Genomic DNA, 24,906 nt, shown 5'->3' with positions numbered 1-24,906 from the left:
TTCCATGCCCAGGTGGTGATAACAGAACAGCTCAGCAGCATGCTGTGGTAAACAACCTCTCATGCAAGATGTAACTTCCTGTCACGTTTCACAGTCTGTTTACAGTCTGAGCACTTCTTGTAACTGCGTAATGATGCAGAACTTCTCCTTAACAGAAACCAACTGTATCGTAAAAGGCGGAAAACTGTTATTTCTACACGTGCATTTGGGCTAATATGACATTTATGTCATCCAGTACTGTTACACAAGTTCTTTCTTGACCTCTGTCTGTAAAAACTAAAGTGTACTTGTATGTTTAAATGTTAATTGGTATATCAGGTGTCCTCATTGTACTGTATTTTATTTTGTTTTAAGGCTACTAGCTTCTCCAACCACCTGAGTTGATGTGTTAGTGTGTCGTTGTGGTTTGTGTCAGTTGAGAAGCTGCTGAGCAAAAACTTCACTGAATTGCGACCAATATAAATTTAGAAAATTATTCATCTTTTAAACCTTTCCGGAATTAAATATCTATTCTCTAGAATCTTCTTTCGTTTCCTCAAAAGCTGCCATTTAGTAATTTAATTAATAATCATTTGAATTAATGAATAATCAGGAGCTTATTTATATTTAGAATCCATGTCCGGCTTTAGTTAAGACTGCACCAGATGAGCTGATACATGACTGGCCTAGTAAATAATCATTTCCTTACACTTGATGCTTTGTGAATCACCAGCATGGTCCTTGTGCCGTACAATGCTGTGGCCTCAGTGTTTATATTCTGAACTTTTCAGCAAATGTGGGTCTTTGATGAAGAAATTGGAATGAACCAGAGGGAAATCACCTATGTTCCTGGACTGTACAAAATTTTTGATGAAATCCTTGGTGAGTAAATGTGAAGCCTTCATCTTACTCTGCTCAGTTAATGTAAAGGCCCATTTGTCATTTGAGACTGTCCTTCCATGCTTGGGATATTAAAGGTTTATTGTCACTGTGAAATTGTCAGCATCATTTACTGAGTCAGTCTGCTGCTGGCGCTGCTCAGCAGCACTGATCTGGGACTGGATGCAGAGATTAGTTTCCCTCTGTGAGCTTATCTTTGTGTGCTTGAATGCAGACATTTGTGACAAATGAAAAGCCAACTGAGAAATGATTTCAGTGTTTGAGGCAGCTTATAGTCAGAGCTGCAGCCTTATTTATTCTCTCCTGTAAAGGGCAGCCCCACTCAGTCAGCTTTCTATGGCTTAATAAGAGTTAATAAAGCAGCCTGCCTGTCAAATATTGTTTTTAATGCTTAAGTTAATTGTGGGAGTAATTCTGTTCTTGATGACTGTACTAGTAAAGTGCACCGTTGTAATCAGCTTTTAAATGATGCTACTGAACACTGTGCTCACCACATGGGAGAGCTGTTGATCATCACTTTCCTCCCTACACGCTTGGCCCTCCTAGCCTGTGTGTCTGTAATGGTGTTTGATTTTTGCTGTTTCATAGTCAGGCTATTAATGCCCTGTCCATGTAGTTATACAAGAGGCACATGGCTGGGGTGGATGTCTTTAAGTACGAAACGCTCTCACTAAAAAAGGAAAGAAAAATTAAAACGTGTTTCCTTAAGCTCTTTTAACATCATGTCTCTTTGAACTTAACCAAGAGGGGTACACGGTTCATCATCTTCTTAATTTTAGCTAGATGTTTCCAGTGATTATTTCTCTCATTTGGAAAGGTATACCCTGCAGCTTTGTATCATGAGTATGTCCCTTACTATGCCCTGCTTATAGTCTTTTTACAGGTAAAATGTGGAATATAGGCTATTATATGTACTGCTGTAATTCTAAAACTAAAGTTTCATAGCTTACAGTGGAAAATTTTAACTGTTTATTTGTCTCTTTGAAGCAGTTGTAGCCAGAGAATGGTAGAACTGGCAGTACTGCCCGAAGAATGGCTTAGTCCTCTGAACCTAAAGCAGTCTTTGTGTGTGTTTTTTGCTCCCGTCACATTTTTACTTACTTTGGGCTCATTTTCACACGTGTTACTAACATTAAAAAAAATCTTGAAACTAGGTAATTTTCACAGTACTCTGTACATTAACTGTAAAAAGATATTTTGCTATCCTGGATGTGTCTTGCTGACAACTGTACCATTTAACTTACATAGCCTAATTTAAATTTAAATATGGTTTAATATACAGAAAATATATAAAAAAAGAGGTAACTTATGTTGTCTACACAAACATGCAATGTGAGATAGATAGATAGATACTTTATTAATCCTGAGGGAAATTCCAGGATTGACCATCAACATACCACAAGACAAAGCAGGAGCAAAGCTGCAAAACACAATGTGACACAGTAATTGTTTTACCTTGATTACCTTGGTTCCATTCAATTAATCGCCGAGCCTTTGGTTGTTTTCTTAAATTTCTTAGACTAAGCAATTTATTGTAAAAACTGTAGATTAATTGATGATAAAAAGTAATCCGTAGTTGCAACCGAAGTCAATTTTGCCTTCTAAAAGCATCGGTTGAACATTCTTTGTGTCTCACTTTGTTTTTTGATGTTTTTCTTGACAGTTAATGCAGCAGACAACAAACAAAGGGACAAGAACATGACTGGCATTAAGATCACCATAGACCCGTAAGTACATCGTTATATAATCACCAAAACGAATGAACTTCTATCAAAGTACTGTTGGATTTGCGTACTTAAAAAGGAACAGGCAGCTTCTTGTGCGTCCCCTATTCTCAGAGGTTGTTGTTTTGTTTTTTTCTGTAACTTCTGTAATTAATTGTCTGGCTCGTAGTCTGCCTCTGCCAGTATCCAGCTGTATGTTCTGTATCATCATGCTGGATATATTGGTAAATGCATACAGTAGATGGAGCAGATTTGAGACATGGATCCAGATGAAATGCAGTATAACATGCTTGCGTTGAAAGCTGAACACTTCTTTGTATGCGGTTCACCTCCAGACTGCCAACTGCATCCACATCTTAATGCTGAAACATCAGTGTGTCCTTCAGCCAAGCTGTTGCTCTCACTAATGTCCCCTGCTGTATGAATGCTACCATTAGCCCTGCCGCACTCAGGTCTCTGCTGCTAATGTGGTTTCATAGAGATGTTAATGTTCCTCTCCACAGCTCCCTCAGCCTGTTTGTATCCGAGCCTATTAAGCATCTTTCTTCTGAGTTACCGCAAACCAAACTGCATCACACTTTATCGGATGTAATGGGTCTCTTAGATATTTAAAAATTTAGGTTTGATAAAGAAAAGCAGAAAAGCAGAAAAGCACCCCATTGTTACCCCAGGCTCTTTCCTCATATTTAAGCAGGATATTTTTGCAGTGCAAATCACTAGGTAAAAGATCATCTGGTCATCCAGAAAGCATAGAACCCGACTGACATACTAACTTGTATTTTGGCTGTGTCACATTTCATGTTTTCTCTGTGACCTGAAGTGTTTGTTACCACTTTAGTAAGGCTTTAGCAGATGCAGAGACACTGGACAGATCGAAAATAGGGGTTTATGACTGACAGAAAGAATGCAGTGTTGTCCTAAAATTGAGATAATCTCTACTTGTATAAAAGGGAGCAGCTAACTAACATTGTTGTCTACCATTGCAGTAGTAGTAAAAACAAACTACTAAATACTATCACATGAATGCAGCTCAGATGTTTCTGTTTTTTATACGGATGCCAATACAATGCGCGGCTCAGCACTGATAACAAAACAATCCTTCTTTTGTGTTGCCGCATTGAGTAGCAGGAAAATGTTTTCCTACAAACCCCTCTATTGTATTGGAGGAAATAAATCACCAAATTCTCAAATGCATCAGCTTACTTTTGTCTTAATGCAATTCGTGTCATTTGACAAACAAGTATTGCAGTATTTCTGAAAAGCAACACAGCTTGCAGTTGTTCACAGTACACTTAAACATAAACACTAGATATAATTCAGATTGTACTCAAACAGCCTCTGTAACTCATCCCTCCTGTTACTTTGCCTTCACCAGTGAATCCAACACTATTTCCATCTGGAACAACGGTAAAGGAATTCCTGTGGTGGAGCATAAGGATGAGAAGATGTACGTCCCAGCTCTCATTTTTGGCCACCTGCTCACCTCCAGCAACTATGATGATGAAGAGAAGAAGGTCACAGGTTAGAGCAGCTGCCTTCATGTCTTGATCGGTTGTTTTTGCTGTGTGCTGACAGATGTACTAATTGACTAATTGTTTGTCTTCAGGTGGAAGGAATGGGTACGGTGCTAAACTCTGCAACATCTTCAGTACAAAGTTCACAGTGGAAACTGCCTGCAAGGAGTACAGACACAGTTTCAAACAGGTAACGTAGTTCTTCTCTTGAATAAACTACAGAGTATCAGCAGTAGTTTTTATACTTTGATATAATCACCAGACCTTTTTCAAAGTAATAATCTTCATGTCAGCATTGATTTTAGTGATGACTATAATACTCCCTTGCCCTTGTGCTTGTCTAAAAGTGAAAGTTTTTCTGTTTATTTTTGCTCAAATGTGATTTTTACCACCACACTAAAAGATAAAATGTTGACTCGAATAATCAATATCTTTTTGTTTGCATTCTGTCTTCATCTGAATACTCTATGCAGCAAGTATTATGAGCAGTGATTATTTCCTGTTTGGTACTGTAATTAAAGTGAATGCAGCATATTTCCTGTAACGTCTGTCTAACTACCACATGATGCTGTATAGAGGCTGTTCTATGCTGTACTTAAATTTATATTCTCTGTCACAGTCACGCCAAGGCAGTCTTACTTGTTTACAGACTGTAAAACCCAAATTCATCGAATTGTAGCACTTTGTGGTGTAAAAATTTCACCAGTGCCACTTGATCTGTGAATAAAGTAATTGCTGTTTTTATAGGGTTGTGACTTGTGGTCATACCTCAGGTAAGGTTGTGTATATTATCACTACTGAAAGGGTTGTAAGAGCACAGTAATTAAATCACCAGGTGTTTTCATATCGAGGCTCTAAAGGACAATCACTAAATGCACTTAATACAAGGAGGGTGTTCTGAGTTTAATATTTAGATCTGTGTACAGGATGGGTTTTGATTCCTGTAAGTCATGGAATAAAAGACTTTCAAAGCGGACTATTTAGTAAGCACAAGCATATATCTGTGTGTTACTACATTTTTGACCCTCCTCAGACGTGGCAGAACAACATGAGCAAGACCTCAGAACCCAAGATCAAGTTCTTTGACGGGGATGACTTCACCTGCGTGACCTTCCAGCCAGACCTGTCCAAGTTCAAGATGGAGAAACTCGACAAGGATATTGTAGCGCTTCTTACCCGCAGAGCATATGATGTAGCCGGCTCCTGCAAGGGCGTTAAAGTGTCGCTGAATGGCAAAAAATTACCCGTAAGTGTCTTCTTTCCATCCTCATATATTTCCCTTTTTTTGCTGCACATTCTTTAAAGTTAGAGTTGAGATTTAAAATGGCTGAGCAATTCGTTTCAAATCGAAATCACAGCTTGAAATGATGCAATTAGCAAATCGCAAAGGCTGCGATTTTGGATAAATGCTGTACGGTGTGTCTGACTCGGTTTAAACTGCTGCGTCGGTGCTTTTACATATTCATGGTGTCCTTCTTGTGAGACAATCATGCTTTTGATGATTATGATACGTATGATAATGCTCCATCTTGTTTTAAAACCTGTTACACAGGGAATATTATGCTTAGCTTGACTTGAAAAAATCTAATCAAAAAATTAGATCTTCCCCAAATCGTTACGCTGTAGGGTTCCACTAGTGTGGCATTATAGCTGCTCTTAGTCCCAAGTGTAATTGTACATTTTAGATCTATCAGAAAATGCCTTAAACTGGCCCTCTGAGAAGCCTCCATTTTTAAATAGGAAAAATCAAAAACATGCAATTAGTGAACATTCACCATTCACATCGCTAACACAATGTCTTACTGTCTTTGGTCACTTGTTTATGTCATGTCCAGCTAGAAGAAATGTATTGGTCCTATAGAAACTCACCATAAGTCAAATTTTGGCATGGATAGGAACATTTTTTGTATATACTTGTATATGTTTATATACATGCACACGTGCATATACACTACTGTTCAAAAATTTGGGGACTCAGAGAAATGTCCTTATTTTTCAATGAAGATATCATTAAATGAAACAGACTTTGTTAATGTGATAAATGACTATACTAGCTTGAACAGCTGATTTTAATGGAATATCTCCATAGGGGTACAGAGGCTCATTTCCAGGAACCATCACTCCTGTGTTCTAATGCTACATTGTGTTAGCTAGTGACGTTGAAAGGCTAGTTGATGATTAGAAAACCCTTGTACAATTATGTTAGCACATTAATGAAAGTGTGAGTTTTCATGGAAAACATGAAATTTTCTGAGTGACCCCAAACTTTTGAACAGTAGTGCATACTGCATATTATGACGTTTCTTTGTAAATAACATAAATACATAGTTTTGGTAAAGATCTCTTTAGTTCAAGGGTGATGCCACTGGACATTTTTACAGTTTCCCCCTAATATGACATAGGTTGAAATATTTTAGAAACTGAATTGAATGACAGGTTTGGAGCAGCTGTGATTGTTAAAGTTATTCTGCATGAGTGAATATCACTTATTACACCTAATCTGTATCCTGCCTCTGTGCCACTAAAGGTTAATGGCTTCCGCAGCTATGTGGATCTGTATGTGAAGGACAAACTGGACGAGACAGGCGTGACCCTGAAGGTGGTCAATGAAACTGTGAACGATCGTTGGGAGGTTTGCCTGACCATGAGTGAGAAAGGATTCCAACAAATCAGCTTTGTGAACAGCATCGCCACTACTAAGGTATCTGTTTGGATTTGTCAGGATGCATGCGAAGTGGAACAAGTTGACATAGATGCAAAGTAAAATGTGTTTCTAACATGGAGACTGTATGTTCCAGGGCGGCAGACACGTTGACTATGTGGTGGACCAGATTGTTTCCAAGCTTATTGAAGTGGTAAAGAAGAAGAACAAGGCCGGCGTGTCGGTCAAACCCTTCCAGGTAGCTCAACAAAGACTTTATGAAAAATTTAAGTCGGTGTAACTGTAATGGATTCACTACAGATAAAATTAAACCCATATTGACCTCTGTCTCATTCAGGTGAAGAACCACATCTGGGTCTTTGTGAACGCGCTGATTGAGAATCCATCCTTTGACTCCCAGACCAAGGAGAACATGACACTGCAGACCAAGAGCTTTGGGTCCAAGTGCCTTTTGTCAGACAAGTTTATCAGAGCTGTAAGGATGTTTCTCACTTGTTTTCAAATCTTCATTGCTTCTGGGTTCTCTAATCTCACCTGTAATAGTTTACATCAATCATGAAAGAACGTTTCTGTCACTCACAGGCAACCAACTGCGGGATCGTGGAGAGTATACTCAACTGGGTGAAGTTCAAAGCTCAGACGCAGCTGAATAAGAAGTGCTCATCTGTGAAGCACAGCAAGATCAAAGGCATCCCCAAGCTAGATGACGCCAATGATGCTGGTGTGTTATCAGTGTGGTCAATATTTAATGTGGAGAAGAATGGGTTACAATGAATGTCCACCACCAGCTGTACAGCAGTGGTTGTTGCCCTTCTGACTAAATTAAATGTTGATGTGGAGTAGGCACTGTAACAGGTCTGTAGAGATTCCTATAAGGAATTACAAGGCTTCAGGAATAATGAATATCATCAGTATTGCTTCAAAAGCTTTTACTTATCCTAGCTATTTGAGTGGACTAGGCTTTTATTTAACACGGGCTTTTGCTAGAGACAGGCTTTTATTTCCAGTTTTTGGCGTTTTTTTTTAAGTGTATTGATTCCAGTTATTCCAACGTGTTGATTCTGGTCGTGGATAATGTCAGGATGGAGTTGTGACTCACATCAGTTAGTATTAGTTTCTGAATGGAACAAAGGCTGTTCCCACTCACTTTATCTCATTTCAGTTTTTCATTGCCAGTGAAATTTACCACTTTGTTCACAGTCTTTGTGCCTCCTCCAGATGAGCCCTTTTGAGTCTTTACAAATATTATTCAACTTTCATCTAGACCACAAAAGCAAACCTTAAGCACCCAGTTAAAAATTGATATTAAGCGTAAAAACTGCAATGTCTAAAGTGTGAGAGGAGACGGTGTATTTTTGGTTAAATTATACAATGTTCGCCGTCAAAGTCATTCATATAAACTGCCTGTAATGTGCAGCAAATAGTAGTTAACCGGCGCCAGCTCTTCAGTGACCTTAACGGGTCCGTACCTCTAGTACAGATGCTACAGGTACGGGTCCGTACCTCTAATACAGATGCTACAGGTACGGGTCCGTACCTCTAGTACAGATGCTACGGGTACGGGTCCGTACCTGTAGCATCAACCATTAACGTTAAGCACTTGCAGCTTTGTACAGTGAGCTAACCTTGACGACCCACCGTCATTCTAACGTTGTGTTGAGGCGTGTCACAGTTAAAGCCAGGATGTAGTGGGGCATTTTACATCAAACCACAATTATTGGTCTGAATGAAAAGAGCAACCATAATGACATGGATGGAGTAAGAGGGATTATAGTCTAATAAAATAAACAATCTTGAACGCTGGTAGATTAACTTAAAGGAATGTCTCATTTGAGTCAGAATAAAGACTGTACAAGGTTACATACTGATGAGTTGTTAATCTTTTTCACATCTGTGTCCAAGGTGGCAAACACTCGTCTGATTGCACCCTCATCCTCACTGAAGGAGACTCAGCTAAGTCTCTGGCTGTCTCTGGGCTGGGAGTGATCGGACGCGATCGCTATGGAGTGTTCCCGCTGAGAGGGAAGATCCTTAATGTGCGAGAGGCAACACACAAGCAGGTATGGTATTTAAATGACTTTGCTCGGGTAAGGAATGCATTAGTGAAATGTCTACTGACTGAATAACTTGATGATTGCAGACATAATGCCACCCCATGAAAAGTACCTGTAGAAAGTAAATATTCCTTACAGACAAATCTATTAAGGTAAAACATAGACTAAGGATGTGTTTAAAAATTGGGTGTCTTCCAGATGGTGAGGGCCTAGTAGAAAAATGCCATCCAGATGCATTATGGAAAGAGTATGGTCCAGGTTTTTTGGAGCCTGATCTATATTTGATGTGAAAGTCAGTACATATGCTATGATCATTCCCCCAGCTGTCTGGACCTGCAGCACAAGACTGGTGGAGAACTCTTTTCATAAAAATAGCATCAAACAAACTGCACATGAAAGCAGGAATAAAATATATTTGGTTTGTAGCCAATAAGATGCAAATTTTAAACAATATTCAGTTCTCCTTGTCAGTCTTGTTGGCAGTAAATAAACAATTAAATAATGAAATTGTTAAACTTCAATGCCCATTTTTGTGTAGATGAATAAAACAGATTTTTTTTTTATTTGTTTGTTTTCTTTACCGCTGACCCTTATGTCTGCTGCAAAAACAGAATGACTGCAATAGGAGTTTGAAGAATGTATAGCAAAATATCTTGAATTCATAAAAAATTATAAAATGACAGTGCTCTCCTCTGCTTCTCTGTGACAGTTGGCATGATAAAATCCAAAGTGTCAAACACAAAAAAAGGGGCACAACTTCCAGCTTTGTTGGATCAGACTAGATGTGTTAGACTCATTTAACAATTTTAACGTTATCTCACCCAGTTTTCATTTATCAAAAAAACCTTCAACAGTAAATAAACAGCAGACTTGTCAAATAGATGTAAAACCTGGCTTGCCAAAAGTTACTCCACAGCAGAATTAAATCATAATGTTTTATTATACAAGAACATGCATAGCTGTTCATTGTGGTTAAAGTTAGTCCAGCTGCTGGAAACAGTTACTCAATTGGAACAGATGTTGGCAAATACTGTTGCAGTGACTTCATCAGTGCAGGAAATCTGTCAGTATGTACTCCCACCTCTAACATGGATTTATACTCAGGGTAGAGGAGTGCCACTGATTCAGTTCCTCACATTAGATTTAGCGTTATTTGAGTCCCTGCTGCCCTTAGACTTTTACAGAACTGTTGTTGAGAAACGACAGAAGCAAAGAACATAAATGTATTGTTGGCTTTGGTCCTTTATATAAATATACAGTGAGATGCTACTCAGTTTTGGCTAAATAGAAATCTGATAGTCTCTTTGCTCTGACTCCTGTATGTCTGGTATTCAGCGGTCAGTTCTGGTTTGGATCTCTAACTCTGGACAAAACCTTCTACTTGTTTTTGGGATCACTTAAGTGTTCTGCTTTTCTTATCGCCTACATGTTTGCTTCACTTCTCTGCCATTTGCAGCAAATTAGGCAGTGTACCATTAATGCACACGGGCATTTTTGCAGGAAGAATCGGCCTACACTTCACTGTACTGTTACAGTTTTGCCAAATCAGTTCATTTAAATCTTGATAAATGGGAATTTATCATCATCAGCAGACATAATCTACTTCTGAATTATGTTTTAATGTTACTCTTTGTCCTACATCTGACATTGTATTTTTGTCAACAGATAATGGAAAATGCTGAAATAAACAACATCATCAAAATTGTTGGCCTCCAGTACAAGAAGAGCTATGACGATGCAGAGTCACTGAGGAGTCTTCGCTACGGCAAAATCATGATCATGACAGATCAGGTGAGCTGTTCGTGGACAAAGTCTCACAGCTCTGTTCTGATCAACACTAGTGCCTGTAGTTGTAACATTTCTGGACTTGTCCCAGGATCAAGACGGCTCCCATATCAAAGGTCTGCTAATCAACTTCTTCCACCACAACTGGCCTTCCCTGTTGAAGCACACATTCCTGGAAGAGTTCATCACACCCATTGTCAAAGTAAGAGACAGACACATTCACTGACAAAACTTTTACAGTACTATTTAAGTACACCTGATGACAACCGGCACATATTCAGCCCGCATTTTGGTCAGTTCATCAGGTGTCTTGCAGTTCACAGCGATGAAAATGAATTCTTACTCTGTGGAAATATTTAAAGACATGTCAGTCTGCAGCTTCAGTACAACAGAGTTTTGTTTGGTTATTGTTGATGCACTGCCACAACTTTAATGTATTTTTTTATGTATAAATTTTCTACATTTACAAGACAGGGGAGTAACTTAACCTTTTTCCTCAATAGTTCCCACTTTAATTTGTGTGTTGTGTTACTGGGTATCTACACAGATGTGGAAATAAATGGGAATTTAAAATAATTTCTAGATCTTAACAAGTTGTAGAATACTGTATTCAGTTCCAGATACCTGCGACTAAATGTTTTGTGCCTTTTGTAGACACACTGTGAGCTGTAAGTTGTGATACACAAATGATAAACTGAGGCTTAATGTTGTTGAAATTTCACTTCTTTTGCTTAAGAAATTTCAGGTTATCCATAATGTTTTGTAAAAAGAGAGTTCATTAATTGTAAACATTGTCAGAATATACTTTGTTGCACTAAAACAAAGAGAAATATTTGGAGTTGTCGTTATTTATAGGTTATTATGTTATGATTTTACTGCTCTGGCCCACTGAACCCCTGCTCTGTTTGGTGCACAAGATAAAAGCTGAGAACAAACATGCAGTAAATCTTGTCCTGAGCGTTGTTGATTATTTGTCTGCAGGCGACCAAGAACAAGCAGGAGCTGGCCTTTTACAGCATTCCAGAGTTTGACGAGTGGAAGAAACAAACAGAGAACTATAAAACCTGGCATATAAAGTACTACAAAGGTTTGCTGTTAAAATAATTACTATCAACATTCCAAAAGAAAACTGTTATTATCTCAACCAGTGTCTCTGTTTGAAAAATAATTAGTTACGGGTTCCAATTTATGCTGCAGGTTTGGGTACAAGTACAGGCAAAGAGGCAAAAGAATATTTTGCTGACATGGAGAAACACCGCATCACATTCAGATACAGCGGTGCAGAGGACGACGCTGCCATCACTCTGGTGAGTTTATGTCAGGAAGACTGTAAAAAAACACCTTTCTGTGTAAATCAGTACAATGAAACGCCACCAATAAATACAGACACAAAGAAAGTGGAGCTGGGGGATGTTGCAGTGATGTGTGCAGCTTAGCCATTAGACTCCCAAGATACTCATAGAAAGGACATTCCCCATAGCCTGTATGTGCAGATGCTAAGAGCGGAAATAAATAAATGGAGGCTGATGTGCAGTATTGTGCTTGGTTTGCTCCAGGCCTTCAGTAAGAAGAAGACAGATGACAGGAAGGAGTGGCTGACTAACTTCATGGAGGACAGACGTCAGAGGAGGATGCATGGCCTGCCAGAGGTTTGTGTTTTTTTTCTCGACAGATGTGTGGTTCAGTGACGAGAGGTGGAAAGTTTATATCTGAATATGTTTTGATTTTTAATGTGTGTGATCCTTCAATTGTGAAAATTATTTGGACAGAGAGTTTAAAAACTCTTCTTACATCATACTGTGGTTTATTGGTAGTTGATGATGTGGGAATGGAAATGTAAACAGATGAATCATTTCACAGCATTTGATGACACTGATGTTCCTGAATGAATTGTTTTCTCAGCAATACCTTTATGGAAATCAAGCCAGGCACCTCTCCTACAATGACTTCATCAACAAAGAGCTGATTCTGTTCTCTAACTCTGATAATGAGAGATCCATCCCATCCTTGGTTGACGGTTTGTATACTTCCTCCTCCTCTGAACTGTGCCACTATGCTTTGCTGTAGAAATTTTCTTTTTTCTGACACTGCAGTGAAAGAATCATGAACCCATGCCAACACACAAATTCAACATTTAGCAAAACTATAAAGGTTCTAACCATCATTGTTTGTTTTGACTTTGGAAGAAGGATGATGTGTTGATGATGTGCGTCTTATTTTCAGGTTTAAAGCCAGGTCAGAGGAAGGTGTTGTTTACCTGCTTAAAAAGGAATGACAAGAGGGAAGTGAAGGTGGCACAGCTGGCTGGCTCCGTGGCAGAGATGTCTGCCTACCATCATGGAGAGGTACAGTCAACTCATTACATGAATTAAGAGCAATAGTAACTATAGGGGAGATGCTCAGCAATTAGGGTAGTTTGAGATTTCTACACAGCATTCTATCCAGTGTAAAATAGTGAGCCAATAGAGATAACCACATATGTGTGTGTGTTAGGAAACAAGTTTGTCAGAGCCAGGCTTTCTTTGTTTTGGCTGACTTGACAAAACCTAAAACCTCAATCAGGGGTAATAAGGGGCTCAGTGGTTATCAACTCTTGTTTCTGTTAAAAGTGCTGTTACTGCAAATGATGAAAAAAGAAGAAAAGCTGTTCATTGTGGAAGTCTATATGTTTATTTTACCACGCATTGTACTCTTAATGCAGCCACTTATTCCTAATACGACAGCTGCACATTAGAGCTCTTGAACTTTAATCTTTCTTCATTTAAACATGATAACTGAGAAAGTGCATTTCTCTGATGGTGTACCATACTGAATCAATGTAAAATGTAAATAAAGCAAGTAAATTTAATATTACTGATTGAATATTGACAGTGATAAATACCTGCATCTAGTCATACTTTCTAATCTGAGGGAATCACTTTGACTGGGTCTGATGCAGCGAATAAAAGTAACAAGTGCATTGTAATGTATTCATTCTTAGACTGACAGGTGTTTTATTTGAGGGAGGATTGTAGTGATACGACTGGGTGTGTGACTGTGTGGCTATGGAAAAATGGTTTGCGTGGCTCACTGATCAGATAGAAGGATACCTCAGCAAAATTTTGCCAGGGCCCTGAAATCTAAATGTAATCAAAATTAACCCATGAAAACATTGAAGTTGGTTAAAAATTGTGATTGAAATAATTGATATTCAATCAGCTATCAAAACAATATGTTGTTTTCTGATTCTATTCCAATGACAGAACTCTTCCAAAAGATAAATCGCTGAAATCTGAGAGAGATTATCCTCATACTGCTCTACCTGTTTTAATCTTTGTATCTTGTCAACCTAAAGACAACCCAAATATTCATGTCCACATAAGCACACTTACTGAATCTGTCTTTTTTTCCACTGTTACTGACCACCCATTTCCCATTTGTCCGTTGCAGCAAGCTCTCATGATGACCATCGTGAACTTGGCCCAGAACTTTGTGGGTAGCAACAATGTGAACATCCTCCAGCCTCTGGGTCAGTTTGGTACTCGCATCAATGGAGGCAAAGATGCTGCCAGTCCTCGTTACATCTTCACCATGCTCAGGTAAAGCTAACAAGAAACATCGTAGATGTTGCTTCTGTTTATGCTAGTTGACAGTTAGTAGTTTTACTTTTAATTTGACATTTACATGCCATTTTTTCTGACAAATGTTAGTTTTTCACATAAGTGGTTTCTTGTCTGAAACATTTACATAAACTCTAAAGATTCATTTTAATGCTCAAAATGGTGATCTCCTTCATCGCAGTCCTCTTGCCAAGCTGTTGTTCCCAGCGGTGGACTCCAACCTGCTCAAGTTCCTGTACGATGACAACCAGAAGGTGGAGCCGGAGTGGTACATTCCCATCATTCCAATGGTTCTGGTGAACGGTGCAGAGGGCATTGGAACTGGCTGGGCGTGTAAAATCCCCAACTACGACGCCCGAGAGATCGTCAACAACATCAACAGAATGCTCAACCACCAGGAACCCATGCCAATGGTAAACAGTCTGCAAACTCAGCACAAAAAGAAAACCATTCTTTTAAGCCAAGTGGGTTTACTGCTTTAACTGGAAGCAGCCGAGTCGATCAGTCCCTGATTTCTTACTGGCCAAGAGTAGGACTTGAAGGTGTGATCACATCTAAACTCTGACACACTGACTCACTCTCTTTTCCAGATTTGAATCACTTTTTTTTATTACTGTTAAATTATCGACAAAGTTTCCTATAGTCTGCCTTGTGTCAATGTGGGATTTACAGAATGTGTCTGTGTGTGACGTAGCTGTATTTTGCCAAAGATATTCTACTGTTTTATTGAATGAATCACAGAATATTTAATACATACAGCATATCTCAAATGCTTTATGTTGGTGATGTCCTCACCCGTTCCATTTATATCGGGATTGGTCCAGGAATATTTAATGGATCCTTCTCTTATCATTAGCTACAATGGAGCTGATCAAAGTGTGATACTCTCTCTGATAAAGTCTACTGCATGTTGTGGACCTCATCTTGCTATTGTTGCTACTGAATAGGAAGCTGTTAGCTAAATACAGTTGACAAGAAGCAGAAATAAATCTCAAGAGTAAAACAGCCAGTTACAAAGAAGGGAGAACCGTTAAGGACAAATAAACAAACAGCAGGATAATCATTACTAGTCGCATCTGAACATCAGCAGGATTCTGATGCCTTGCATGTAAAGAATCATTGTGGGAATATTAATGTCCAAAATGACTGTTTCAGTGCAGCCAGATATTAATGGGTAAATAGGCCAAATGGGGATGGTGTGTTAAACAGAAAACCTTCTCACCAAACAGGCATTTGGATATTTGCAAAAACATTAGGAGGAACAATTGTAAGTAACATAGGAAGACTAGCACAACCTTCCTGCAAGTTGAAAAGCCATTCCGTTAGTCAACACACCAGTCAACAATAGAGCCTGATGACAGCCAAATGCTCGCAGACTTCACATCATGCAGCGGGGCAACTGATAGCTGGGTTGCTTAGTTCTAGCTGTTCTAATTTTAAAAATTAGCTCACATTGGCTGTTGGAAACAAAACACAGGAAACCTTTTGGCAGCTGTTACCACATTTAGCGTGGAGACACAGAACAGCTGTTCCCCCTAAAGACCAGCATGGCTTGTTCTTTGGTACGTTTGGTGTGCTCCTTCAGTTATTCTTCCTGTGTAATTTTTTTTGTCTACAGCTTCCCAGCTACAAAAACTTCAAAGGGGTGATTCATGAACTGGGTCAGAACCAGTACCTTGTCAGTGGAGAGGTGTCAGTCATAGACAAAAACACCATCGAGATCACAGAGCTTCCAGTCCGGACATGGACACAGGTACGGCGAGCTTCTTTTCCGAGAATATCTCACATTAATGTGTATTAATAACAATAGACCACAGCAAAAAACAGTTGAACACGTGTGGTAAATGTTTTTATTTATGGTTAGATGTATAATTGGAGTGACTGTGCGTCTTTGCTCCTGTGTGCAGGCCTATAAGGAGTCAGTGCTGGAGCCCATGCTGCAGGGCACTGACAAGACACCGGCTCTCATCAGTGATTATAAAGAATACCACACAGATACTACAGTTAAGTTTGTAGTTCGTATGTCTGAGGAGAAGCTGGCCCAGGCTGAGGCAGTCGGCCTTCACAAAGTCTTCAAACTGCAGTCCAGTCTCACCTGCAACTCCATGGTAAATGATGACTTTGGTTGATTGTCTTCGTTATTTTCCTGTTTTAAAATATGGTCGTTATGTATTGAACAGATTGTTATGAAATACTTAATTGTCAGGTGCTGTTCGATCACATGGGCTGTATGAAGAGGTATGATTCAGTCCATGACATCCTCAGAGAGTTCTTTGAGCTCCGTCTGCACTACTATAAACTGAGGAAGGATTGGTTACTGGGCAGCTTGGGGGCTGAGGCCTCCAAACTGTCCAACCAGGCTCGCTTTGTACTGGAGAAGATCGAAGGAAAAATTACAATTGGTAAAATACTTCAGTGATTACTTTTACTTCTATCAGCTTTGTATGTAATGGAGAATGTTTAAATACATGTTCTCTTCTCTCTCTTTTTTTTTAAACAGAGAACAAATCCAAGCGTGAACTGATCCGCATGCTGGTCCAGAAAGGCTATGAATCTGATCCTGTGGCTGCCTGGACCAAAGCTCAGGAAAAGGTACAATAGAACTGCTAGAAAACACACCTGCACGCTCATGCACATGTTAAGAAGTCAAAGAAAATCAGTAAAAATACAGTGATTAGTACTGTTGGCTACCAGAAGACAAAGCCCCTGCTGCTCTGAACTTGTCGTGGCAGCAGGTCAGCAAATCTGCATTAGACATGGCAGAAAGTACAGACAGCAACATGAATGTGATTTTCTGCTGTGTGATGGAATCTTGTTTTTCCTCTGACAGTCTCAGGAAGAAGATTACCGTGACGGAAATGACAGTGACAGCTCAGTGGACTCTGGCTCCTCGTCAGGGCCAAATTTCAACTACATCCTCAGCATGCCTCTGTGGTGTCTGACTAAAGAGAAGGTGGAGGAGCTGCTCAAACAGAGGGACGTAAAGGTATTTATCAGCAATATTTAATTGCTTTGGTCAGAGGTTTGCTTTTTCTGTTTATTCATGCCTTGCCAGGATTTTGTGGATATTCTGGTTATTGTAGTGGTTGTATTTATTCATCAGGACTTAACTAAATGGGACCCCAGAAATGATGATAAACTCACCATGATCAAGGACCGCAGCTGAGATGTAGCATGTGGAAATGTGCGGTGGATTTGTGTTGATGAACAGGCGAATGTGTGTTTTGCAGAAAGGAGAGCTGAATGATCTGCAGAAGAAATCTCCTGAGGATCTGTGGAAGGAGGACTTGGCCGTCTTCATTGAAGAGCTGAATGTAAGTTTTGTGTTGAAGGCAGTTATTGTGGTGGTGTAGTTACAAATGACTAGCCTAGCCGCGCGAGACCCATATTCTGAAGGCACAAGGGTCTAGGGAAGCTCGACAGGGAGGGAGGCGGGCTAAAAGGTTGTCTTTCAAATCACTCTCCAGCAATTGGGTAGGTATACAACCAATCAGCGCAACGAATAGGCTGACGTAGTTCCTAGAGCACCGGCGGATTGTGGCTAAGTCCCATTAGCTTCCCAACCAGCGGAGCCAACTGGTATATTAAGGATTTGCCATATCCCGTCGGCATAAGTCCAAATACGTCTTTCTTCTCAGTGAAACACTTCAGTGCCGTCCTTTGTTTATCTTTCAAGTTGAATTTTAGCTTCAAATCTTTAAGGGCTGTGGCCAAAGCTGAGGCGAAAGATAACTGTTTATTTTGCGCCGGTTGTTTCTGTCAGAATCGTCACGCCTCTGTCGCCTTCTGACTCTACACTTCATGGTGATTGGTCCGGCCAGTTTTAGGAGAATCCAGCCTCGAGCCTTATGGAGGGTAACTAGACCCACCCTGGCAGAGAATTAAATTCGTTGCTGTGGGTTGTCTAGCGTGGCTAGGCTAACAAACGACTGCACATAGTCAGAATAGTGAATATTGAAGGTGTCAGACAGCAGCTGCAAGGGGACTGACTGACCATCTGAAAGCATCTTAACAGTGCTCAATAAAAAAATAAAATAAAAACAACAGCAAAATGGAACTCAATAAACTAAATCAATTAGTGAAATAAAACAGAACTTCTGTTTAACTGTCTCAACTCCAAGCAGTTTTTCTTTCATTTTTACTCACCCCTCATTGCAATAAAAAGTCCTGCACCCCCTATGGAAACAAAACAAGTTGTCTTATCTCCTCTCTGCTCTGTGTAAGCACAGCCTGCAGTTCAGCTGAATAGTTCCTGAATTTCTGTCACATGACCGTTGATTGCAGCTAGCGTAGTTATGACTTCTCAGTTGTGCAGAATTCAATTTTTTTAATATTACCTGGTTTAATTGGTTTATTTTGAGTTGGTCTTAAAATATGACATGCCCAATAAAGTGATTTTGATGAAATATTCTGATTTTAAGTTGAAATGGGGTTTATTTCCAAAAACCAAATTGCACATTACACACAGTCTGTTCAAGGTCTGTCAGAGAGTGGAATTATTCGATGATTCTTTTTGTTTTTATTATTTCTGGGTCTGATAAATTTGAATGGTTTTGATGATATTTTTTCCATTTAAAAGATAACATGCTCTTTAAACCCACTCTCAGGTTTTAGGCTTCAGCGGCCTGTGACATTTCTGATGAAATTAAACATAGAATGGAATCATGTGCTATTAGATGACAGAGGTGTCCGCTTCTCCTAAATGTTCTTAGCAGACCTTCATTTTATTTGTTTGTGAGCTTTTGGCTACTGCAATGAAAGGTGGAGAGAAAACAGTGTTGCTTCATCATTTTGGTGTTTTGTTTGTCAGAATGTGGAGAATCAGGAGCGAGAGGAGCAGAATTCAGGGAAGGCCATTAAACTGGTGAAGGGTAAAGTGGGCAAACCTAAAGCGAAGAAGCTGAACCTGGAGGAGACTATGCCTTCACCGTTTGGCCGCAGGGTGGAGCCTCCAACTCAGCCAATTAAAGCTGATGCTGCCAAGAAACTGACCAAAAAGAAGAAGGTATCTACTTTATCTGCAGAATGATGGATAAGATAAATATAACTGGTGTGAAACTAGCAATGCACACATACAATTACCATGATGTAGCTTCTACTGTAAAATTACTAAAAACACAAATCATCTCACAGATGTAACAACACTAACTCTTGTAAACATTTTCCTCAGTTTCTCATTTTGGCTTTGGCAATGACGTTTTGCGTTCCTCCTCTCAGAGTGATTCCGACCCGGCAGGGAAGCTGGACTTTGATGATGATGGTTTGGGAGGTGAGGGAGGAACAGGAGGAGCAGGAGAAAACTCTGTAGCCAAACCCAAAGCTCCCCGTGCCAAGAAAGAAAAGAAAGAGCCTGGTCAGTATTTTTCCTTGCGCAAACCATTTCACGAAGCTGCAATTTGTGATTTATTTGATAAGAATACTGAAAACAGATTAACAGCACTTCATTATCAGCACTAATCGCTGTTTTAAACCCAGTGTGTCATGTGAAGAAGGATAAATTCTCAACTGAAAGTTTTCTGAAGGTTGAGGTGGAAATTCAGGTTGTGAGAACTGCACTTGTCGGTGTAAATAAATAATTCATTACTGGAGACGGATTCCCGTTTTTGTGTGTCAGAAAGTGTGTCGGTTCTCCTCTGTATGCTGTGTTGAAGCAATATGAAAAGTAGATTTTACCCCAAGCCTGTTTGATGCTTTGTAGTGCAGTGAGAAGTAAAACTCATCCATTTTTGAAGAAGCAGGAGCGCCTCCTTCCAAAGTGAAAACAGTCAACAAACAGAGTCTGGTAAGCTTGTTTGATGTGTTACAGGAGCTCCCAGAGTGAAAAAACCTCCAGGACCCAAAGGTGCTTCTGCAAAGAAGGTGAAGAAGAGAAACCCCTGGTCTGATGATGAGTCCAAGTCAGACAGTGACTTAGAGAACAGTGAACCTGTCATTCCTAGAGAGACCAAGTCCCAGAGGGCATCAGGTATGCTCACAATTACAATAAATATTTACTTTCACCGCTAGCATTCTGTTTCTTACAAGAACTGTTCATTCTTTAAATCTATTTTTAGTCTATCGACATGCTGTGAGTGTAGCACAACCTGATATATTTTATTCCTCTGTGCCTTAGAATGTCATTGTTCTCCAGAAACTATTAAACATGGCAGTCAGTGAGTCACAATAGCTCTGTTTACATATAAGAGCTTGAAATGTCGCAAAAATAGAAGGGCTAATATATGAGGCGGTGTAGTGTCATCAGAAGGTGCCATTTACAAATGATTGAACTAAACAGAGTAGAAAAACCAGAAACCATACCAGCGTTCCAGATCACATACTTTTGACTCTGCCAATGAATGCGGTGCAGTTATGTGACGACCAACGTTGGGTTTGTGTCCATTCGCAACATTACCCAATAACAGAGTAAAGGATTTGAATGAAATTTTCAGGACTCAAAAGCTTATTTATCCTCAGATGAGATGCCTGACATGTCATGTAACTGCACAGATGACTGAGGGTCAGATTGGCCAAAAACAGAATGCCGACTGGCAGACTGCAAAATGCGACCAAATGTAGTAGAACATGCTGGTGTTTTTAGTGTACTACATTTGACACACTTTGAGTTGGAAAAACTCAATCTCTTTTTGGCACACTAAATAGTGTGGCTATTGGAACACACCCCAGTTGTTTGTTGCCACTGAAGACCCTTCCAGACAAAACAAACAGAACTTTGTCCATCTATGAGGAAAAAAAATGAAGAGAAGTCTTCAAAAATGATTTTCATTTAAGCAAGTCGTAGTTATTCTGTTTCATGTTTTCCTGCTGTGAAGACAGTGGAAATCCTGTCAGTCACCTGACCTAAATGTTTACTACGTCAGAACTTAGACTTCACCTGCAGTTCTGTGCATTACACCAAAAACCACCTCAAGTCAGTGGAAAAACTTTTGTGTGAAATTAGGGATATTTTTCTTTTTTTTTTGCCACTTCCACTAACATAAGAAACAGGTTGAAGCTTTTAAAATTATTTGGTTAAAAGGTTCAGACAAGCCTCACTGACAGTTTAAAGTACTTTGGACATACATTTTAATTATAAAACTGTACACTATTACGTGAGACCAACTACACTCATGCAAATTTTTATTTACTCTACAAAGCGGTTTGCCAGATATACACGTATGTACACACGATGAAAAAAAAACATTTACCAGACAGTAACTCCTTCAGTTTGTGTACTGTATCTGAGTGTTCTATAAAAACCTTTAAAGCACACACTAATCCATATCAGCAAGATGAGAAATGTCATTGAATCTGAATAAATAAATAATTAGTAGTAGTTTTAACTTGTTTCCTGGTACAGTATCTGGCTTTTGTTCCTCTTTTAATACATCTGAATTCTTTGATATGGCCCACCGTCGGCATCAGGTGGCTGGTTACTGTGACTGGTAGCATTTCATTTCAGCCCACAGTGAACTCCTTCACTTCAAACCGCCTGGGGCTGAAAATAACTGATTAGCCTCTGTCGGCTTCAGGTGTCTGAGGGCGCTGACTGATGCAACCCGGCCGCAACAGAAATAATAATTGTACAAGGCATCAGAATCCTCGGCAGTAATAATGTGCTGTGACACACTCTCTGCTCTCATCTTTCAGCTTCCAAGCCTAAGTACACGTTTGACTTCTCAGAGGAGGAGGCAGACGAAGAGGAGAACGGAGACGACGATGCGGCTTCTTCCCCGGTGAGGTCGTTCAAAGATGACTTCACTTTCTCTGGCACCAAGGACCGCTACAATGACCACAACAACGACGACGACGAAGATGAAGACAACGAAGACTCCTACCCTCCGCCCAAACAAAAGACCACGTAAGATTTAGGAATCACGCTGTGTGTTCAAAGTACAGTGGTAGTTGTTGTAGTTGCTTTGCAGTGATTTGTGTTACATGTCTAATGCTTTCCGTCGTCCTTGTGCCCAAAAGAGTGCAAGACGCTAACAACGTAGCTGCAGTGTCCCCGGTTCAAATCCATTTGTGTTGCATGTCAGTCCCCCTCTGTCTCCCGCTAACATCCTGTCATCTGTACTCGTCTGCCGTCTAATAAAGACAAGAATGTCCACAAATATTATGAATGATGATAAATGTTGAATGCGTGTTTCTGTTTCTCTGAAGGTCTGCACCTATAGCTAAAAAGAAAGACACAACCAGCATCTTCTCATCCAAGTCGGCCTTCTCTGAAAAGAGCAATGACAGTGGTGAGTATCAACGCAGTGTCAGTACGCAGTCACACAGCCTACCTGGAGTCTGCAGTGACACAAGTGCCACCGTCTTTCAACCTTCTACCGTGCTGACTCCCTCCATGGCCACACTGAACATGTAACAGTAAATCGTTCACAGAGCTGAACGTTTTCTCTCTCGTCAATCAAAGTGGCTACACCAGACTAGAGCAGCAAGTGATGTGTATGCACCAAACAGGACCACGCTGCAAACGTAAAAATTAGGGCTGGGACTTTAATGCGTTAATTTTGATTAATTAATAATGAAAAAAAAATAACGCATGTAATTGCACCTTTCTAAGTTCCCAATTTCTGGCATATCAGTAACACTGATACGCACTCCAGCCTGGTAGATGGCGCTAATGAACCTAAAACCTATTTTCCAGCCGCAAAGACGATGCACTGAGTGACATCAGCGCACAACAAAGTTTGGTAAACAGTATAGGAAGACGAGACCGCATTGAGCTTGTTGGGCTGAAATTTTTCTTGTAAAAAAAACTTCCCGATGGCAGCTTGGATAAAAGCGTGGTTTTATGCAAAGTGCGTAACAAAGAGTTTTTTTTTTTTTTTTTTTATCACCGCAGCACTTCAAGCCGACGGTATCACCTCAATGCAAAACATGTTGCTGTTAGCACCAGAGCTAACGTTAGCTATGACGGCGGTACTGGCAAACGGTGTAGCCATCCCATAATAGACCAATTTTCAAGACAGTGAAAGTGCTCGAGTTTACAGAACGTGTTAAAATGTTGAATTTAATCGCTATAAATGGACTTTAAGTTTGAAATAATGTGAATGTAGTGGACAGATGAGAAATGCAGATAAATATAAATAGATAAACATTTTTGTTGTTTAGGTTCATTATGTCTAGTCTTTGATTCAGTCGTCGTCAAAAATTCATTTAAATTGAAAAACTTTGCTTATAGTGTCGGATACTGCAATTTGACAAAAATGTGATTAATTAATTAAAAGCCTCGAATTAATTAGATAAATATTTTTAATTGCATCCCACCACTAGTAAAGATAGACCCGTCTTCTATTTCTATTTTTGCAGTAGTTGTGCTCAGCCCTTGAGTGTTTTTTCACAGTGCTACTCTGGGTCCCAAAACTGACAACTCCAAAATAAAAGTTCACTTTCTTGGTGTGGTCACTAACAAGATAGATTTCACGGTACTTGCACTTCACAAACAGTCCACATATGGTATGTGTTCAGTGTAGTCATAACAGTATTTTCTATTCCTCTATCAGTCCGTTTTCTATGCTTTATCCTGTGGAGGATGTAGGGGCTGGAGCTCCCAGCTGACCTAGGTCAAAATGCAGGTTACATCCTTTCCAGGATCAACACAGAAAGAAAAAGCCAATACTGCCTGCTCAGGCTCACACTTAAAGTTTAAAACCACAGTTCACCTACGCTTGTTTTTGGACTGTGAAAGGAAGTCAGAGTACCACCCAGGCAGCAGAGCAAATCGCCTCACCAACTTTCCACCCTGTATAATCAATAACAGAAAAAATGAAGTTGCTTTTAAAGTAATGCAATAGTAAACTTGTTTTTAGATTTGTTTTTGAATGAAGATGTGATGAGGCTTTTCAGTTTCGCTTTTCTGTTTCCTCTTCTGATGTGTACGTCTGTCATATTCCACCTCAGTTCATTCCTGTGCTGCTTTACATCCACGCAGTTTCATGTTTGCTGCATTTTAAAGATGTTTCCTTTTTGCAGTGCTGCTGATGAGTTAAAGGTGTGCTGTGGAATTGTCTTGGAGACAAACAGAAGGTTTCTCACCAGAGTGTATTGTGTGAGCTGTAGCAGATGTGCTGAACGTGTTGCATCTTTTTAAATTTTAAATCCATTACTGTTTAATTGCTAGCTGCTGTCTTTCTCGCTGTTTTTGCTGATGCACCATATGATTACTGTAGGTCAGTGTGAGTGAACTAAAAATCATTGCAACCAAAAACATAGAGCTCAGCTGAATGGCAACTCTAAGCAACCAAACCTACACGTGAAACCCTGAGCGAGGTCAGATTGCCCGACTGTTCTGACATAAAGAGCATCTTTACATCAAAGCAGACTGTCACTGTAACAAGTAAAAATGAACTGCACGAGGGAGTATGAGACATAAGTAACACATCAGGTCACTGTTGCCAAAGTAATACAACCAACAACTAAGCACTGGACCGGATACAGCAAAGAAAGGTTGTAGAGTTGAGGAGAAGGTGAAGATGTGGATGTTCTCTTCACTGCAGTGACGAGTACAGAAAGTACAGCAGTTGAACGCTGGTTTGTGTTTGTCTTATAGATGGGTCCAAGTCTGACAGCGATGACGACAACGGTCGCGTGTTCTCCACGTATTCCAGCAGCTCTGCGTTTGACAAACTATCGCCAGCAAAGAAAGGTAATGTCCCAGTATGTCCAGCAGAGGGCGTTCCAATGCTGCCACACAGGAACAGTTCA

The 24,906-nt window shown here is 39.8% G+C and overlaps 1 protein-coding gene and 1 long non-coding RNA gene across 4 annotated transcripts in view; one reads left to right on the top strand and one right to left on the bottom strand.

The window, feature by feature from the left end:
* The window catches only part of LOC127536169 (uncharacterized), a 358,454-nt gene that overhangs the window by 5,304 nt on the left and 328,244 nt on the right, over positions 1 to 24,906 (bottom strand). The gene's annotated exons all lie outside the window — the stretch shown is intronic.
* Positions 1 to 24,906, top strand: part of top2b (DNA topoisomerase II beta) — a 30,021-nt gene that overhangs the window by 3,157 nt on the left and 1,958 nt on the right. For both annotated transcript variants that reach the window (XM_051955796.1, XM_022191897.2), the window contains exons 3-33: positions 771 to 861; positions 2,543 to 2,606; positions 3,979 to 4,124; positions 4,210 to 4,307; positions 5,151 to 5,363; positions 6,645 to 6,818; positions 6,916 to 7,017; positions 7,117 to 7,254; positions 7,362 to 7,500; positions 8,682 to 8,839; positions 10,499 to 10,624; positions 10,710 to 10,820; positions 11,600 to 11,705; positions 11,816 to 11,925; positions 12,175 to 12,267; positions 12,521 to 12,635; positions 12,842 to 12,963; positions 14,048 to 14,196; positions 14,399 to 14,630; positions 15,836 to 15,970; positions 16,125 to 16,325; positions 16,424 to 16,619; positions 16,718 to 16,809; positions 17,048 to 17,203; positions 17,448 to 17,531; positions 19,028 to 19,222; positions 19,435 to 19,570; positions 20,024 to 20,182; positions 21,844 to 22,054; positions 22,357 to 22,439; positions 24,752 to 24,847. In XM_051955796.1, the coding sequence (XP_051811756.1) occupies positions 771 to 861; positions 2,543 to 2,606; positions 3,979 to 4,124; positions 4,210 to 4,307; positions 5,151 to 5,363; positions 6,645 to 6,818; positions 6,916 to 7,017; positions 7,117 to 7,254; positions 7,362 to 7,500; positions 8,682 to 8,839; positions 10,499 to 10,624; positions 10,710 to 10,820; positions 11,600 to 11,705; positions 11,816 to 11,925; positions 12,175 to 12,267; positions 12,521 to 12,635; positions 12,842 to 12,963; positions 14,048 to 14,196; positions 14,399 to 14,630; positions 15,836 to 15,970; positions 16,125 to 16,325; positions 16,424 to 16,619; positions 16,718 to 16,809; positions 17,048 to 17,203; positions 17,448 to 17,531; positions 19,028 to 19,222; positions 19,435 to 19,570; positions 20,024 to 20,182; positions 21,844 to 22,054; positions 22,357 to 22,439; positions 24,752 to 24,847 (4,231 nt within the window). The remainder of the gene's footprint in view (positions 1 to 770; positions 862 to 2,542; positions 2,607 to 3,978; positions 4,125 to 4,209; positions 4,308 to 5,150; positions 5,364 to 6,644; positions 6,819 to 6,915; positions 7,018 to 7,116; positions 7,255 to 7,361; positions 7,501 to 8,681; positions 8,840 to 10,498; positions 10,625 to 10,709; positions 10,821 to 11,599; positions 11,706 to 11,815; positions 11,926 to 12,174; positions 12,268 to 12,520; positions 12,636 to 12,841; positions 12,964 to 14,047; positions 14,197 to 14,398; positions 14,631 to 15,835; positions 15,971 to 16,124; positions 16,326 to 16,423; positions 16,620 to 16,717; positions 16,810 to 17,047; positions 17,204 to 17,447; positions 17,532 to 19,027; positions 19,223 to 19,434; positions 19,571 to 20,023; positions 20,183 to 21,843; positions 22,055 to 22,356; positions 22,440 to 24,751; positions 24,848 to 24,906) is intronic.

Source organism: Acanthochromis polyacanthus, chromosome 11, assembly GCF_021347895.1.
Source record: "Acanthochromis polyacanthus isolate Apoly-LR-REF ecotype Palm Island chromosome 11, KAUST_Apoly_ChrSc, whole genome shotgun sequence".
NCBI lineage: Eukaryota > Metazoa > Chordata > Actinopteri > Pomacentridae > Acanthochromis > Acanthochromis polyacanthus.
This window is presented reverse-complemented; position numbering and strand designations above follow the sequence as displayed.